This window comes from Castor canadensis, chromosome 15 (genome assembly GCF_047511655.1).
Source record: "Castor canadensis chromosome 15, mCasCan1.hap1v2, whole genome shotgun sequence".
Lineage (NCBI taxonomy): Eukaryota > Metazoa > Chordata > Mammalia > Rodentia > Castoridae > Castor > Castor canadensis.
In genome coordinates this window covers 84535500-84553713 of record NC_133400.1, presented here as the reverse complement: position 1 = coordinate 84553713, position 18214 = coordinate 84535500, and the positions used below count along the sequence as shown (strand labels likewise).

Sequence of the window (18214 nt, the reverse complement as noted above, 5' to 3'; positions counted from 1 at the left end):
ATTCACTCTATAACTTTCATCTGTTCTAATGAAGCAAGAATATGTAAAAATGGGGTTGTTTTAGAGATAGGTTCTTGTTTCAGTATTTGACCTTTGTCAGATGATTCACTCTGTCTTATTGCCATCTAGAAATAGGGATGGCAACTGGTTATCCTTTGCTTTTTCCCCTCACAGTCCAATTGATACACTAAACAGGATTACTGTACAGCAGAGATTAAAGAGCCTTCACTCCCCCCAACCCCTAGGGAATCTCCATTTCCCTAGTCCTGGACCAAGACCAGAAATCTAGTAAGGTACTAGGGTATGTTCCAGAGCTTCATATAGGTGGGAAACAGAACCTACCATTATTTTCTCTACTCTTATTATTCCCACTAATGCTTTGCATTACTAAGATGCACTACCGTGCTGGTACAGGACAGGAGCGACCCAGGTCTGGTTCAGGCTATTCCAAGTTGTTGCACCCAAGCTGGGAGCATTCTTGACTTCCTGTCAGTACACACCTCCTGGAGGGGGTGCCTTAACTTGTACTTTTGGTCGATTAGTTCAGTCCACAGCCTCTTGTCCTTTCTCTGTGTGTGTTTAACTTGCTATTTTATTTGGCTAATATGCATGGAATTCTTCTAATTCCAATAAATAAATACCTGTATCTTTCCCTGGTTAACAGTGTATGCAAAGCCCAGAGACTGTAATGAAATGGGGAAGCTGGTTTTCTTATTTTGGCCTTTTGCAGATGGTACTCCTGTGCTGATTAGGACTTCAATGTGACCAAATAATCTTCCATTACCTGTCTCCTTTAGATGCCCTGCTTCAGGTGAATTATCTCTGTTTTATGAGAATCCTGTTAAAACATTTCCAAATTCTCGCATCTCTGTCTTCTGCATCTCGTGCAGGTTGGGGATAAGGGTCTTGACCTTGCCACTCTTCCTGAGGACAAGAGGAGAGGAATAGACGAATCCAACTGTGAGTTCAGTGTCCCAGAAAAGACAGGCAAAAATTGTTTTGAGCATACTGACCTGTCCAAATCTTTCCTTAGTTCTCTGCAGTGCTTGCTGCTAGTTGATAGCAAAAGGGAATTGTGAAATCGGTTTTTCTATTAAATGTCTAATAAAAAGGTAACAGAGTTGCTTATTATTCTTTCCCACTTTTTTTTAAGATGGTAATTAGGAGAACTAACACCACCTAGGCTTGAGTGAATGCAAACAAGACCCCTATAGGCAGCACGGTGTATTAGTGTAAAAATATGCCTAGACAACATAACTTGTCAGAGAGGATTATTTCTACTTAGTGAGTCTGCAGGAGCCCCTTTGCTCTACTATTCAGCATTTGACTACGGAAGAGAGTGGAGAGAGAGAGAGAGAGAGAGAGAGAGAGAGAGAGAGAGAGAGAGCGCATTAGTGAACAGCGACTGTGGCATTGATGTTTGAGCGCACTTCTGAACTGGCTTTTGTTGAGACTATCAGTGTAGAAAGCATGCGCTGTCCCAAATCCGCGGTTACTATGAGAAATGAGGAGCTGCTTTTAAGGTATGTTGTTGTGTCCTTTGTTTTTAATGTATGCTTTTCCAGTTTCTAGAGCTCACTGAAACAATAATTGTGGCCCTGAATCAAGTAGCTTTCTTATTTTAGAAGATTGGGGGGTGGGGGTAAAAAAAAAAAGGAATCTAAACAGAGAGAGGGAAATGAAATCAAGACCAGGAGATTGGGAGAAAGAGGGAGCAAGCGAGAGAAAGGAGGACTGTTGTGAGCGAGTTCTATTTGTACTAGTTGCCTTTTGAAAGCAGATCATGTATTTGCTCACTGCTCTTTGTGAGTGGCCAGTGGATCATTTTAAGGGCTCCAAATCTGGCTCTCGGTTCGCCTTTTCCTTTGCAATGTCTAAGCCTCTTTCATTATTATGCACTCTGCATGGAATAATCACCGAAAAAGGAGCTGAGGAGACTCCATATTAGACTTGCGTTCCAAATACCGCTCTAATCTGGACTTAGCCTACCTAAATAGTCCTCCTGTGTTACCAGGTTTGGATCACTTTGTCCTGCTTGCCAAAATGTGTACCTGTTTTGAGACCTCTGTTCATGCATGGCGTCCTGGGTTCCCATGTATGGAAAGCAGATATTTGTTTCCTGCATCAGTGGTGGGTTCTATCACATACCACGAAGGAGGCACCACTGACCTTTTGGGAAGCAGAGAGAGAATTATGATAGAATTGGCATCCTGCTTTGAAAAATGTAGTCTTTTGTTTATTTGCTAGCAGACATTGTAGCACTGAATACATCTTTGGGTCTGACAATGGGACCAGTTGAACAATGGAGCTGTCAAACTAGCTTAATGCATGTCTGGGGTGTTTTTTTCTTTCTTTCTTTCTTTCTCAACACCCTTTTTATCTTCTATAATCTTGTTTGTATAGACTAACAGAATGAAGAGCTTTTAGAACTGCTTGGTTGTGGTTTTATGCTTTTAAAAATTTTATCTACTGTTCAGAGAGCTTCTTGCATTTTGCACTTATGTTGGTTGGATTAAGTTAGAGATTTATTGCTTACCTCTCTGTTAACTACAGAAAGAAAACTTATTGATTGAGAAGACTTGCAATACCATTATCATTCTAGTAAATGCTTGTGATTAGAACTGCTTCTACAGTATTTAGTGCTCAGGGTTTTAAAATTTGCCCATTTGGTAGACTAATGAAATGTAGCATGAAAGAGTAGTTAAGAGAAATATTTTTAATGCTTAAGTAAATTATCATTTCTAGTCTCTAGCTTCCCTTTTGGCATCCATGTAGATGAATAATTTAGAAATTCAAGGACAAATAAGAACTTTTGCCCTGATAATTTTGGTCATAAACCATTACGGCGTAGCCTATTAAGTTGTTAAGATGAAGGTCTCTACGGAATAGGTTGATTTTTGATGTATGCTATGTCCTTATAAAATGTGTTTCAATGCAGGGCAAACATTTCTCACGTCTTCAAATATCTTTCATTTTTTAAGATGAGCATCAGTTTCTAAGGTGAAAATAATTAGATTGCAGAAAGGGAACATAGAAAAATCTGTTTCAAACTTCCCAAAAATTGAAACCATTTTTATTGCCACATTAGATGTGAAAGAACTGGCCCCAGAATAGCAGATGTTAATTAATTTATGTGAAGCTCATCTTACTAAGATTGATTTCCATGAAGACTATATGTTTATGTAATGTTTTAGTGGTTTTGCTTAATTAGATGCTTTTGCCAGAGTAATATATCAAAGCATATTAGTAGATTCATAGAAAAAGATTAAGGAGTAATTTTTTTAAAATAGAAGAAATTGTTTTAAAGGATGAAATTTTTTGAAACTTCAGTTACAGATATTTCCTGTTATATTTTGGTTCACATTAGTGATGCTCCTAGCAAATAACAAGATATTTACACAAAACACAGTTATGAAACAAAATAGATTTTTTTAGAGCTTAGACATGGATTTAAATTTTTTAACTTAAGTTGAAATGTTATTAAATATTCAATGTAGAATTATTTATATAAATGTTATTGGCTAAATGGAATCACCTTTCCAGTGGAGATTTTCTGTTGATAATATTTTCAGAATTTAGGTGCACCCAAAACATATATATATATATATACATATATGTAGTGTGTGATGATATTTTTTAAGTTATTCATTGTGAATAGAGTGGATTTTAAATGCATACTTGTTATGTTCTCTTACTTCCAATGGGATCTGAACTGCTCCTGCATCGGATATACCAATAATTGCTTTTAGGATGAGCTCATAAAGGGTAATAGGGGACGCTTCATATCTGAGGCTAGCCAACTGTTACCAACACACCCAGATTCTGCTTCATGGGAAAAATTTAATTCAGAAATAAAGGTTGCAAGTCATTTTTTTTTTTTTTGGTTTGGGAGAAAATGAGTCTTCCGTGCTCCCTAGCTGCTTGTTGGAAGGAAACTTAGAGAAATCACTTGGAAACTTCCATGTTGATTTTTTTTAACTAAATTACCAATTATTTAGTTGTGATCTATTTGCTTTAATTCCTGAGTGATCTTAGGTCCATAAACAAGAAAAATCTCTCCTTATTTTGTTTGCTTCTCTGCTCATTGGATCCATTATTAGCTTCTAAAATTTGGAGGGTACCCTGCCTTCACCATCCCATTCCAGCATCCAACATACAGATAGATTTCTTTTTCTTTAACCTGATGGATAAGGTATGAGATTGCCAGGAGTTGGCAAAATTGTCTATGTCTATTTCTACAATAGTAACAAGATAATGTAATCAGAATCATGCAACAAACTATGTGTAAAAATTCCCCTGAATAGTGACCTCAGCAAGTGTAGAAATGAAATTTAATTCTAAGCCCAGAAAAGTAATAGAAAAAGATGCAAATTGGGAAAATGGTTTATTTCAACAGAAAGTAATGATTGCACCCTAAGCCCCTTTAAACATGAGCCTTGGGAATATTCACATACATGTGTTCAGCAGACCACAGACAGAGATCTATAACCTCCATGCATTAAAATTCTTTTATTTGCTAAAATGAAACCTGACAATTTTTCTTTTTCAAAATGTAAGTGATATAATTGTAAAATATCCTTTGGGGCTGAAAAATGAAGGCAAGCATTTGATTAATATTCATATCTAGGACTTTATAGCAAGTGTAGATTGTGCTTGAATACCTAGGAAGTCATTCAAAGAGTGAATCAATACTAATTATTGTAATCAGGGGGGTTAATTAGGTGAAAATGTGGCTGATAGAAAGTTCATTGCTCACGGCCCTGGAAACATCCAGGTTGGTGAAAAAAAGGTAAAACACAAAAGGAAGAGAATTCTGTGGGAGTGCTCGCTCAGTATTTAAGGTGTCAGAATTTGTAGATGAAAAACATAATTCGGTATTGTATAATTGTGGCAGTGAGAAAATTAGAAATATTCAGCTTGGTTTTTTTTGTATAGAGATTTGTATAAAAATTATTAAGAGAATGCCATTTGTTTAGTGGTATTTTCTGCTCTGAAATATTTATCTATGTTTCTTTTAACAGTAACAAGTACAAATCCATGCAGTGACAAAGTATTACCTTCTTGGATCATCTTTATCACTTTTAACTGAATTTCTTTCTATATTTTGGCAATTCTTGAGGGATTTATTGGTGGGGCATGGGATTCTCATTTCCTAAAACTGGATTGATTTTGTAATTGTCATTGGATTTGGAAGCTTTTCTGAACAGTGACTTTTATTCTGTAGGAAAGGGGAGGCAGTGATTTGGAATGGATTACAGTTTGTGACATTTAACTTAGCTGACATTGAGAAGAGGGTATCAGAGAAAGGAAGGCATATGTTGTAGCCCATTTAGAATGGAAATGAAGTGTCCCAGACTTGATCACATGGCACCAACCTACAGATGGGATGAAGATGGAAGGTAGACATTGTGTGTGTGTGTGTGTGTGTGTGTGTGTGTGTGTGTGTGTGTGTGTGTATGTGTGTGTTTTGAGCCTCCACTCAGCTCAGAGATGCTGCTAGTTAACCTTGATCTTGGATGAGATATCCATTGTTCCCAAACACACCTTCCTGTTTCATTAGAAGGTATCAGGTACAGGTTTGCTTATCTTCTCCATGGCTCTCTTCTGACTGTGACTGATCCACCCACATTTTCGTGTACGTCAAAACCATCCAAGTTAACAGGAAATGACATTTGTGGAGGGAGAGTGACACCAGCCCAGGGTGACATGTATTTCTAGGGCAGCTTGAGCTCCTGCTACCTCAGCCCATTCAGGTCGACCTGCCCATGATTGACTGCATAGGATCATGATGAATCACTCAAGTTTATGGAGCAGGCCTGCCAACATGCCCTAGAATTTCACCGTAAAATTATTCCATTCAACAAATTTTGTTGTCGTGGTAAAGAAGGGCTCAGATAATGTTGACACACCTCTGATATTCATGGCTTTTTTCATCCACTTCTTGAGAAAGCTCATAGCTGCAATCAGTAGCAATTTTGTGTTGATACTTATGCAGAGTGGTGCTGGCTTCTAGTAGATGTGCGAACTGATGACCCTGGGCACAATTGCGCATCTATGCAGAAATCAACCAGTGCTTTGCACCCTCCTGGAAAGTTGTCCATCTTGGTCATAAGAAAGGCTACAGACCCTGTGCTTTTTATCATGTCTTGCTTTTTTAATGTCTTTCCAAGCCCCAGAATGCTCAATGTCTGCTCTCCATAAACCATAACCTTCCTTTTCCCTCTGGATTGGGCTGCTGAACTTAGACATAATGGCAAAAATCTTACTGCTTCAAGAACAATCCTATTCCTATTGTTTCCTTCCTCTTTCTCAACTACCAAAAAATATTGGGGTATAGCTGTTATGATAGAAATAAGGAATAAACTAAAATTTATTAACAATCTTCTTTATGCTTGGCACTACACAAGTGATTACTTTTATCTTGTAATAATTTAATTTCCACAGATATCCAAGAGTTAGTTGTAGTTGTTATTCCCATTTGAAAGATCTAAAACTGAGACAGAGATAAAGTCAGAGGCCCACAGACACACAGCTCATTGTGGAAGGGACTGTAACTCAACACTCAGCCAAATTCCTTCCTTGGACAGTGGAAAGTATTAAATAGTTTTGCATTTTGAAGCCATTTCTTCCTCTGGTACAGCATTTGCACTGTAGACTTTGATTTGTCTCCTTATTTACCAGTAAGGAAGCTGTACAATTCAGCAAGAAACCATTACCTATGATCTGAGGTACAATCACTGGTCACTGTTTAGTTTCCTGAATTACAGCTCTTTTAACCTTACATACCTTCCAGTGTCACTTTGGTAGGCTTGACTAAAGAAATGGAGAATGATGATAAAGAAGAAAGAAATAAAGGAATAAGGAAGGAAGGACATTTGAAAGCAATTTTTGTTTCTGAGTTCTAACAACTCCCTGCTGTATCTCACTTGTTCACCTTAGAGTTCACAGGTTTTTGAATGAAAGCAACCTCTGCCTCATTTCTCTTGGGCTTTAATCTGTATGATGGGAACAGATGTTGGAGGGAATAATAAAGAATTTTAAAGCATGATGAAATTAAAATGAAAAATTTTATGTGGATAAATTGCCAAAATTTATCATATTGCAATCACAATCAATAAACCAACAAATAAATGTGTTATATGTATAGATAGATAGATAGTATTCAGTAAAAGATACAGTCTTGGCCATCAAATGGGTCATAATGCTCATGGGACAAAAAGAGAAAATGGTGGATGGAGAAAAGTCAAGGGTGAAATGTTGAAAAATGAGAGTTGAACCTGGCCCTGGAAGATGGGAAGGGTAGAAATAAGTGAGGAGAAGAAAGGAGTCCTTAGAGAACATCCTTAGTGTATCTTTGTTATTAAAAACCAGGCAAAACAAAATCTTTAGCTTAATCATCTTTCTTTCTCATTTCCTAAAGTCATTCACAGCTTTCCTCCTCTATATCCCTACCATATTCATATGAAATTGGGTAAATGTAGCTATAAATAAAGTGTAGAGACCAAGCAATTAGGTACTAGAAAGCTTTACATTCAATAATAGAGATAAGACAAGATTTAACTAACACACTACACTCAACTTGGGTAGGTAATTATACCACCTTTCCATGAAGAGTTTTGTGGAGTTTGTTTAAAAGAAAGAAAAAAAATATATCCCCCTAATGGACTTAGTGTGAATTAGCATCAAAAGCAAATTTAAATAAAAACTCATTTGGGATTTTCAAAAACCTCTTTTATAGGCTAAAGATGGTTCTAGATTCAAACCATATTATAGGGAAAAATAAATTTCCTGTGCTCAATACCTTGATGTATTTTCAACCTTCATGTCACTTTAATAGCTTGGTTATATAATTGCTGCAGTCATAATTAGGTTAACACATTGTACTTCTTATCTGAGGATCACGGTAGGCTTTGATTTGTTAGCCATTCATCCCTACTAGGAAGTAATGACCACACATAAGACAAAGGTCTAGCTGATGAATCAGAAAATTAAATGACTTTCCCCAGTGTCAATCAACTCTTTCACAGAGTGAAATGAAGAATCCAACAGGTTTGGCTCTGAAATCTCATAATCTTTTCATTCAGTTTGAAAGTAGCATTTGTCCTAAAGAGTCTAATCTGTACACACCAGATCAGATATCTTCTGATCTTAGCAGCCAAAAGCTCTTTGCTAGGGATCAGTTATCATTGTGAGTAAAGCAGACTCATGCTTCATTTTACAGAAACTCAAGCTTTTTTTCTTCATAATCCTCACTCTTCTTCAACTTGTATTTGTTCAGAAAAAGGAGCGACATCAGGCAAATGGGGCTGATTCTTTGTTCAATGGAGATACTGATTCTTGCCAAGAGTCTCAGTCAACCCCACGCGAACACTTACCATAGCCATTTGTCCATTTCTTTTTCTTTCACTTCCACCTGTTCCTGCTTTCTCTAGACTTAATGTTATGTCCGCAACTGTGTCCTGCCAGCTGTTGTTCTCAGCTGTTGTATTTTGTCAAGCAGCAATATCTCCTTTTTTCAAATTTAACAACATGTGATGGTAAGATAAGAACTTTCAGTGGTTTGGGAAAAACATTTGATGGCAATAGGGGTGTTGAAGGGTGGATTGTGAGGGAATTAGAAACTTCATGCTGATAAGCATAAATTTTGTTTCTGCAGCCAGGCTGGCACCAGATAAGGGCACCTGGTATAGTTTGACAAATCTCAGCATCTTAAGAGAGCACTGGAACATTCCTTCAAAGGCTTTCTTTCTTTCTTTCTTTTTTCTCTTTTTCTTTCCTTCCTTCCTCCCTCCCTCCCTCTCTCATTCCCTCCCCTCCTCCCTCCCTCTCTATTCTGAGTGCTTTCCATGTGCAAATCAACATGCTAGACAGGGAAGCCTTTTTCTTCACCCCATTCTTTCTCCAGACTTCTCCTTCCCAGTGTTCACATCCTATTTTTTCGCTTCATGGTATACAATCTTCTGTCCTCCCCCACCTACCTCCCCCTGGTAATGTCTGGAAAGGAATCCCACTGCTCTGCAGAGACAGCTGTTGCTACTTCAGAAATCAGCCTTGGTCAAGGCAAGTGAAACTTGATTTCTCCTGTAAATAAGCAACCTAGGGCTCCTCTCTTCACTTTGGTAGTCACCCACCTCCTCAGACACAGCTGGAGAGGAGGTTCAGAGCTTGTCTGGAGAGAAACAGGGAGACAGAGGGGAGAGAGGAAAGAAAGAGAAAGCTAAGAAAGAAGAGAAATAAATAAAGGCTACCTGAGTGTTGTAATGGAGAAAGGAGAAAAAGGAAAGGGCAAGCTAGGGAGGGAAGTGTTGAGGTGGCCGGGCTCTGAGTCTGAGAGATCCAGGGTATTAATGTTTCCTCTCCTTGGAATGGAAGCTCCTGACATCTCTAGAGGGGCATCCCATCTTCCAGTGCGAAGGTATGTATGCAAAGAACCATCTTCAGATGGAGGGCCTCTTCAGAAGGAAGATAAATTCATGCTGTAGTTTGGCTTTATTAAAAACAGAGTCAGAAAAACCCAAGATTGCAAAAAGACAGTAGAAGTTGTTCTCAGGGGAGAGTGGAGATTACTTAATATTCTCTTGAAAATGTAAAATAAGAATTTAATATGTATTTCCTTTGTATGGGTATTTAATTTTACTTATCTGTTTGTAATAATATGATAGAGAAACGCTCAATTGAAGGAGAAAAGAAGCAACCATTTTAAACTTATGATTGGTGATCTAAATATTTATTCTTAAGTGATAACTTCGTGGAACAAGAAGATATATTTATAATGTATTGCCTAAAGATTTGTTTGTTTGGTTTTTTAACACATTTTTAAAAACCCATTGTTTATTTTTCTGTGTTGCTAATGAAACTGGAGTAAGCCAAGAACAAACACATGGCCACAAGTCAGATACTCTCCCAGGTACTTAAAATTCATGTGGATTTCAAATTTATTGCCTGGAAATGATGGGAAATCCCATTATAGGGCCTGTATGTCTTGCTCCAAATGGCTCTGAATACATTGGGCTTGTTTTGTTGTTGTTGTTTAACTGAAACAGCTATGTTAATATAATTTGAATTCAAAAGTGTGATAAGGAGAAGATGCTTTGAATTCTGCTTGTAATGAGTAGCCAGGATTGAGGGGAAAAGATAACTTGAGCAAAGGTGGCTTTTTAAGAGAGGACTGAACAGTGCTAGTGCATCTTTGTACGCTGCTGATAGCTTTTTAAAGACCCTGTTATGTGGGGGAGTTATGTACAGGAATAATAAAAATTGGAAAAATCATCCTAAAATGTACAGGGTAATCTCTAGGACAAGAAAACGAGTGTTTCATTAGAAACTAATCACATTGTATCAGTCACCACTTTTTAAATTGTATATACTTTGCAAAAATGTTGAAAGACTTATAGTTAATGGACTATAGTCTAATTCATTTATTCTGAGTGGGGTGGCAGGAAAAGGATTCTTCCAATTCAAGCGATGTGTCCTCTATGTACAAATACATTTATTAGCACTGTTTCTATTGAGACTTGTTTTTAATGCTACTGATAATTCAGTGTTCAAACAATGGCTATTGGACAAAACTCAGTATGGGATGAGGGCCGAGGAGGGAAGTGGGGGCTGAAACAGCACACTGCACTGACTTGCATTGGAAGGCCTCATATAAAATGAGGTCATTCAGAAACTTTTCCCTTGAAGTGCTTCCAATTCTTGAATTGCCTTTTGTTTGGGAAATGAATAGCAAGTTGATTAAAAAAAGGAGACAATTAGGGGAGGTAGGGGGATGGGTCTAGAGAAGAACTTAAAGGTTTTCTATAATGGAGCTAAAACTATGAGGAAACTTCATTGTTCCCGACAGACAGCCTGGTCCCCAGTGATGTCAGCACACCCTGGTGTCACCAACCAGTTCATGTCCACTAGAGGGGCTTGCTATTGGCTTCATCTCCTCTCACTGCTGTTGATAAGATTCTTGGCTATAAAATTGCTTCACTGAACCCAAGTGTTCTTCGACTGTAGCCCAGTGGAGCTGTCTGCCAGATAACTCCAACTGCCAAAACATAATACCTTATGGCTCATTACTGCATGAAGATTAAAAAAAAAAAAAAAAAAAGAGGGGCCCTATTGAGTTGTTTTAGATTTTTTTCCCTTTCTGCGAAAGCAATGAAATGAGAAATTTAAGCCTTTCATCAGGTGGTATTTGATTGGGTGTTTTTATTTTCATTTTTAAGCTCAAGAGCTTTTGAATTTTGTATTAGAAAAAATGGCTAGCTAGTATGTATGTGTTGTGATCATAGAAACTGACTAGATATTAGAAATGGACACTACAGTTGGAAGATTGTTGTGAAAAACTTATGGGATGAGGGAGTGTGAGCGTCTTGTTTCCCCTCTGACACCTACATCAAGTGCCTATGCAGTCACTAAATTATTTATGTATTTGGCAGCCAGAGTATTTAAACTCAGCTACACTCCCTAAGCTTTCCTTGATTCCCATCACTGTATCCCACGTAGAGTGCATTTTCTTTTATATTTAACCCTGGTTTTGCTTCTAACTTTAAATGGCACAAGCAAATGTGCTTTGAAAACTATGCTACACTGTAGTTGTTAAATAAGGCAATAACCTATGCACTTGTAATTCTCTCCCTATGACCTACTTACGTACTACTTCACCCCCCCCCCCCTTATAGTATGATTAAAAGCTGCTTTAACTCCACTATTGCCTCAAGGGATTTGAGGCTAGAATTTAACTAACTGCTGAGAAGGCTTAAGTCAGTAAGAGGGCTTCCCTACAGCTTCTTCTAACTAATTCACATGCAATTAAAGAGAAAATAAATATTTTAGAAGTGTATATGTTAATGAAGCATTTCCTACCTTATAGAATGTAGATATATATGGAGCTTTATTCCATGGCTGATTTGAAAAGATGTCTCATTTTGATTAATGTGGTTGTGTTTCGCTTGTTTTGGAGTCCTCTTCTGTTCATTCCATCCTTAAGTATATTTGTTATATAGCCAGCTCATTGTATATGTTAGAGATATATGTGAATAATACATGGAAAACCATGAACTGTCAAGATTTGCCTGCATTTATCCCACTAATTACTTTAGTAAGATAATTAAAAGAACAAACAAAATCTTATAATTTCAAAAGCAGCTGGTAAGAGCTGGGATGGGAGTAAATGTAGCTAGTATTGTGAGACAAAGTTTGGGCATTTGGGGATATAATAATTCATTTTGTTGCAACTGTTTCTGGATTATTTATGAGCCAAGACCTGGGTCCTCGGGAAAGGCAGTAATTTAAAATGAAGGTTAGTCTGGCTCTACATTTTAACTACCTTGCAATTAGAAGGTCAAAAGCCAGATAGATTGTTTAGCTGAAAAAGGAAATCAAGTCAATTAAGAATATGTGGACTTAATTGAGTATCATAGGCCTTGTTACTCTATATTACTCAATGCACCAAGCCTGGATTTAAAATTGGTATGTGGATTTGAAGTTGATAGGTAAATATTTTCTTTCATAATCTCTAAAGATGGTTTTCATGTCACACAAGAAATTGGTTAAATGTGATACATTTAACTACTTGTGACTTAGTTGTCTAACCATTTGCCTACTGTGACCCAGGCATGCCTGGGTTTGTGAGGAGAAAGCCCAGCTCCCTACACAGTGTTCTGGTTTTCTTTAGAATACAACATAGAGTGGAAATCAGATTTTTCAAACAAAGCCACAATGTGTATACGGTATTTGTGAATATATACATACACACTTCAATGAATCATATACATTACCATATATAAGTTTAGGACATGTCATTTCAAAACAAAATAAAAAGTGATGATTACCACAAAAGGCATACTATATAAACTTCTGGTATGCAACTTATGATGTTGGTTTAGAATTTGAAACATGCCATGAAAGAAGTTTTGCATATTTGTGACTACACTGGAAAGTTTGTTTTAACCTAAATAACCACAAAGAGAGAGAGAGAATGCTAAATTAGAATGTCACTTTATAAATAACTTTTCTTTCAAGAACTTTCACAAGTCACTTGGAAAAATTAATCTTACCTACTTCTGTTTCTTTGTTAAGAGTTTTGCTTCTTAATTCCTATTAGTAAATCAGTCTCAAATCTTAAGTGAGCATTTAAGCTTCATGGCCATAGGCCTAACAACACATAGTCACTCTGTTGGCATTTACTTTAATCATTGTGTTAAATTCTTGGAAATGGCAGGTTCATATTTTACCATTTTTTAAATACGTGATTTATTACTGTTTCTCACTTTCGGTCCCTTTTACTTCATAGTGTTTTGAAGTTGATACAAAGGCAGTACACTTGTGCAAAGACGGCTGGTGTCCTCCTCCTTGAAGCACTGGGATAAGTCCTTAAATGTCACTTGGGCCATTTATCTGCTGTTTACTTTGCCTGAGCCACCAGCACTACTTCAGTGACGGCTAGTTCCCACGCTGGCAAGCGTGTCACGCCGAGGGGCACTGAAGCGACACTCGGTGGTCTGTCTGCCGTGGCTTCGGACTGGGAGCGTGCTTCTGGTCTGGATGTGGCACAGCAGCGACACTAAACAAACCTCTACTGCAAGTGGCCATTGCGGCCTCGTGCCAGGTGCCTGCCGTGGGAGCCGGGAACCGCGTGGAGCCGGGCGGTGAAGCAGTGTGCATCTCATCGGGATGCCTGCGAACCCCTGGCAAAGTCCTGCAAGGCGCGACGCCCCCGAGCGCCTTGGCCCTCAGCCCGCGCGCGGCCGGGGCGGGGCGGGGCGGGGCGGGGCGGGGCGGTCGGGGCCTCCCGGGCGGGCCCGCAGGGGTTAAGCAGCGGCGGCGCGGCGGGCACCCAGGGAGCTCCGCCCCCGCCCGCCGCACCTGGCGCTCGGCAGCCGGCCTGGCCGCCCGCCTCGGCATTGGCTTTTGGAGGGGATTGGCGGAGAGCGCGAGGGAGAGAATGTGACAAGTGCCGGCTCGGCGGCCGCCGGGGGAGGCTGCGCGCACCTGTCCCTGCCTGTCTCGCGCCGCCCGCGGCCGCTCGGACGCGCGCACAGCCACCCCCCCCCCCCCGCCGCCGCCGCCGCCCCCCACTCTCCCCGCCGCCGCCGCCGCCGCCGCCGCGTGCGCCCGAGAACATGACTTCTGCCTTCAAGCTGGATTTCCTCCCGGACATGATGGTGGAGGGCCGCCTGCTCGTGGCTGACAGAATGTGAGTGGAGCCGGCGGCCCTTGTCCGCGCGCGGCCGGCCGTCGTCCTCTCACAGCCCGCGGCGCTCGGGAAGCCGCCGCCCCGCTCGGCTGTCGGAGGCCGGCGCGGCTCGGCGCGGCTCGCGGGCGGCGGGAGCGCGTGCGGACGCGCGGCGCCTAGCGGTGCGGGGACACTGGGCTCCCGGGGTCCTCGGGTCCCTTGGGTCCCGGTGAGGACGTGAGCGGGCGCGTCCTGGTTGGCGTGCATGCTCGTGTCGCTTGAAATGCGGGGCGCCGGAGGAGCGTTCCTCGTCCATGTGAAGAAAACCCCCTTCTTACCGCGTTCCCCGCTGCTCTGGTTTGCCCTTTGCAAAAATCCCTTTCCTAGGGTGGGAGAGGAGAGACAAGGAAGGCAGAGGGGGATGGGGAAGAGAATTGTTATAAAGTATCCAGGGAGATTTGGGGGAGGGCAAGAAGATCACTACAAAGTATCCAAGTAGCCAGGTGTACTCTTGCAGAAATGAGAGGTAATTTTTTACGCAATAAGGGTGATTTGTCTGGTTTGCAATCTGTAATTTAATAATTGATTGATTCAGGTTTGTTTTTACGTGTCGTCAAACTATTGTAGAATGGTTATTGGAAATAGTAGAGGACTGGGATTCTTGTGCAAAGTACGTGTAATTTTTATCTGGCTAGTTTTGATGGGGAAGTTTCATTAGCTCTGGGATTGTTAATTGCATGTTGTATTTCATGCATGTGGTAGAGAACCTAAGGAAATAGAAAAAAGGATTGCCAGCGTGAGATAGAAAGGTCTTGGGTCCCTTCAAGGTGTGGAATATGTGAAATTGTCTTGTCAGGTCAGATATTTGCTTAGTGGATCTAGACTACAATTTAGCGATAAAAATGAAAAGATTGCTATCGTTAGTCAGAGTACGGAGGAAATGTTTTCTGTTCTCCCCACTGTAGGACATGGCACCATACACTTTCTGGCACCTTGTGGCTCTTGGAAAGGTTCAGACCTTTCCCAGCTTTAGGATTCATTTCCCTGGCAGCTAACTTTCCCTTGTGGTGTAGATTCTTTTTCTAGTACATTAAGTGTTAGGAGTTAAGATTCGTGGGAAACTCCACAGTAGTCCATTAATTAAGCACCCCTTCCCCAAAAAAATGGGAGATAAGGATGCTAGAATCTGTTAAATGTGAATTTTTTTCTTTTTGGTCAGTATGAAGGGTGTTGACTTGCTTGAACATGGTTACGTTCACTGTCTCAACTAAGATAATCAGCTAACAAATTAAAATACTGAATTTCCTTTTGGCACTTTTCTCTGAGAAATCTTGATTAGTAATATATTTGCCATATTTTAAGAAATATGTCTTGTCCTTCCCTTCAAATATATACCTGTGTAAACGCATAATACATGTTTGCACATGAGCTAGTTTGAAGGTGTGTGTTTTCTCTCTGTGTGCTGGACTGTTAGGACTGAGCCAAAGAGTTGGATTGATCATTATTTTGAATTTATGGTCACCTGCTACTTAAGTGACCATCATATATCTGGCTAATGAATGGCCTATGAATTTAAAGCTTTAATGGCCTCTGCAAAAAGTAGACTGTTGTCAATAAAATTATGAATTATGAAAATTTAATTTGTCCTTTTCATTTGGTAGATGAATATGCCTTGTTCAGACTCTGCACTGAACAGAATCTTTGTTCTTAGCTGTGGAATTTCCTATATGAATTCTAATACTTCTTTTATCCCACTTCTGTTCCAAATGTTCGTTATTTCCAATGATAGTCTTGGGAATCAAACCCAGCTTATTTGCAGTGTTTACCAGCAAATTGAACTAAGAAAAAGATTTGTAAATGATAGTTGTATTATTTTCTTCCAGGATAACTGTTGTGTGTCTCCATAGCCCAGAGAACATATAGTATGTTTTCCAAAATAGCTTGTAATTAGCTCATATTAGAGACTGTATTTGGGGGATCGAGGTGGGTGGGAGGGAACATCTGTTGAAAATGCTTGAAACCCACCTAGACAGTGTATTTTATTGCCATATTCATACAGTTGAGAGGATTGCTGTGTGGATATATTGTTTTGGGGACTAGTTGTTATGTATGGTATACTGCTATTTGGACTAAATTGCAGTCTGCAAGATACTGGCCTGTTCCTAAAAGGAACTTAAAGAAAGGATAGGGGCTTTTCTGGTGTTTCTAAAGCAGTAGAACATATTTTCAATGGTGTTTTCCCATAAGAATATATTAGATAAATTTGGAAGACAGAATATGTTTGAGTCCTCTAGGCAGATGAACAAATAGCTTTTGAGATGAGTTATGGTTGATGGCCCTATGAGCCAACCAGTGCTTAAAAAGCACAGATCATTTAAGGCTCTGTAGTGGTATAGAATTACTGTAAAAGTATGCTTCAAAGTTTGGGTGTTTTAAACATTCAGTACCACAACTAAATGCAAATGGACATTTTAAATCCTGGCTGTTGGTTTTATTGCTTTATGTGATTATAAAAACATCATTTACAGCAAAGCATAATGAAAATAAATGATTTTTTAAAATTCTGTTTTAAAGTAGGGTCATTGATTTTATTTTGGTAGGAATGAGTGTTTTTCCTTTGTTTCACTTTTTTAATGATATATGTGTCTCTGTGTTTGCATTTTAAACAAAAATTATGAAATAATGTCTTAGAAATGAGAAATTATAAGTGAAAAAACTGTAAGTGTAGCTTAAGAGCTTAAAAAGTATTAGTTCAGATTTGTGATGTTAGAAAATGCCAAGAAAAGGCTACTGATAAGATGAAATCTAAATTTTTTTCACATTTAGTAAGCAATCTTATTGAAAATAAGAAAAATTCTGATTATAAACTCATCAACATCACGAATTAACCTGTTTGTTGAGTTAGGTCCTCCCAAGTCAGGAAAACTGGCAAGATATGTATCCGCATGTGGTTAGACAGAAAGGTGGTCCTTAGGACATCATTGTGTAAGGGGGCTTTAGAGGTGATCTCATCTGACCACATTATAGATAAAAATTATTACAGGGGCAACGTGACTAGTCCAAGCAGCAAAGTCATTACTGCTCCCCGCCAAAATGAAAACACATGAGTTACTGAAGGCCTACATGTGGCAGGATATGTTATTTACACTGTCTTTGATCTTCTTGGTAAGCTACAGGATAGGTGTTTATCCCCAGTTTACAGATAGTGCTGAGAGAGCTCATATCACCTAGGCAGTAAGTAGCAAGGCTGTGGCTTTTCCCATGGGGGCGGGGTAATGTAACTATGTGTCTGTGTGCTCCTGGGGAGAGAAGAAAGAACTGTAAGGTAAAGTACATCATGGATTTTTTTAAAATCAGAAAACGAAAATTGTGTTACATGGGAATAACTGGACATTATAAGAAATGTGTATCACCTATTAAGGATTGATATATGTAAAGTGTCATTTAATACTTTGATTCAAATTCAGTTATTCCATGTTTATTAAGTAATGAGAATCTATTTTAATCATTTTTTGTGTGTGTTTACACAGTACCAGCAAAATAAAGACTGAAAGCAGTGGGATTTTTTTTTAACTTTTTCCCTATATGACATTTAAAGTTTACTTGGAAAATGCAAGTAAAAATAAGAAAATACTGACATTATTGACATGTATTGCTTGATTCCCAGAAGAAAATTAAAATGAGAAAACTCTAAAAGAAGAGCTATGCATAGAGTTCTTTAAGGAATAATTTAAAAATATTTTTTCAGTTGGGATTTCTTGGTTACCAGTACTTATTTTAGTATCAGCTGTCTTCTGAGACCAAAAACTCATCCCACTTTGGCTTTTAGAATGGGAATGTTATCTTTGATCTGGGCAGAGGTATTATTTTAATTGTTTAGTCTTGCTATATAATTGTAATGTGCTGGATTGAGATTGCTTTGGCATTTGTTGATGAGATGCAGCGAACTGGGGAAACAAGAACCTTGAAAGACAAGATAAAGAGGAGATAGGGTTTTCAGATATGAACCTAGTAATTAAGATTTCATGGGTTCATTTAGAATGTTTCCTA

At 39.1% G+C, this 18214-nt stretch overlaps 1 protein-coding gene across 27 annotated transcripts in view; it reads left to right on the top strand.

Annotated features, from left to right (window-relative positions):
• Positions 1 to 18214, top strand: part of Celf2 (CUGBP Elav-like family member 2) — an 808044-nt gene that overhangs the window by 481870 nt on the left and 307960 nt on the right. For 6 of the 27 annotated variants that reach the window (XM_074056698.1, XM_020182686.2, XM_074056696.1 and 3 more), the window contains exon 1: positions 14056 to 14185. The exons of 12 other annotated variants lie outside the window; for them this stretch is intronic. In XM_074056698.1, the coding sequence (XP_073912799.1) occupies positions 14112 to 14185 (74 nt within the window). In that variant the 5' untranslated portion in view covers positions 14056 to 14111. Of the gene's footprint in view, positions 1 to 890; positions 961 to 1037; positions 1524 to 1663; positions 2015 to 14055; positions 14186 to 14337; positions 14522 to 18214 lie in introns of those variants that run through there. 9 more of the 27 variants (XM_074056693.1, XM_074056694.1, XM_074056678.1 and 6 more) reach the window with 7 other exon arrangements.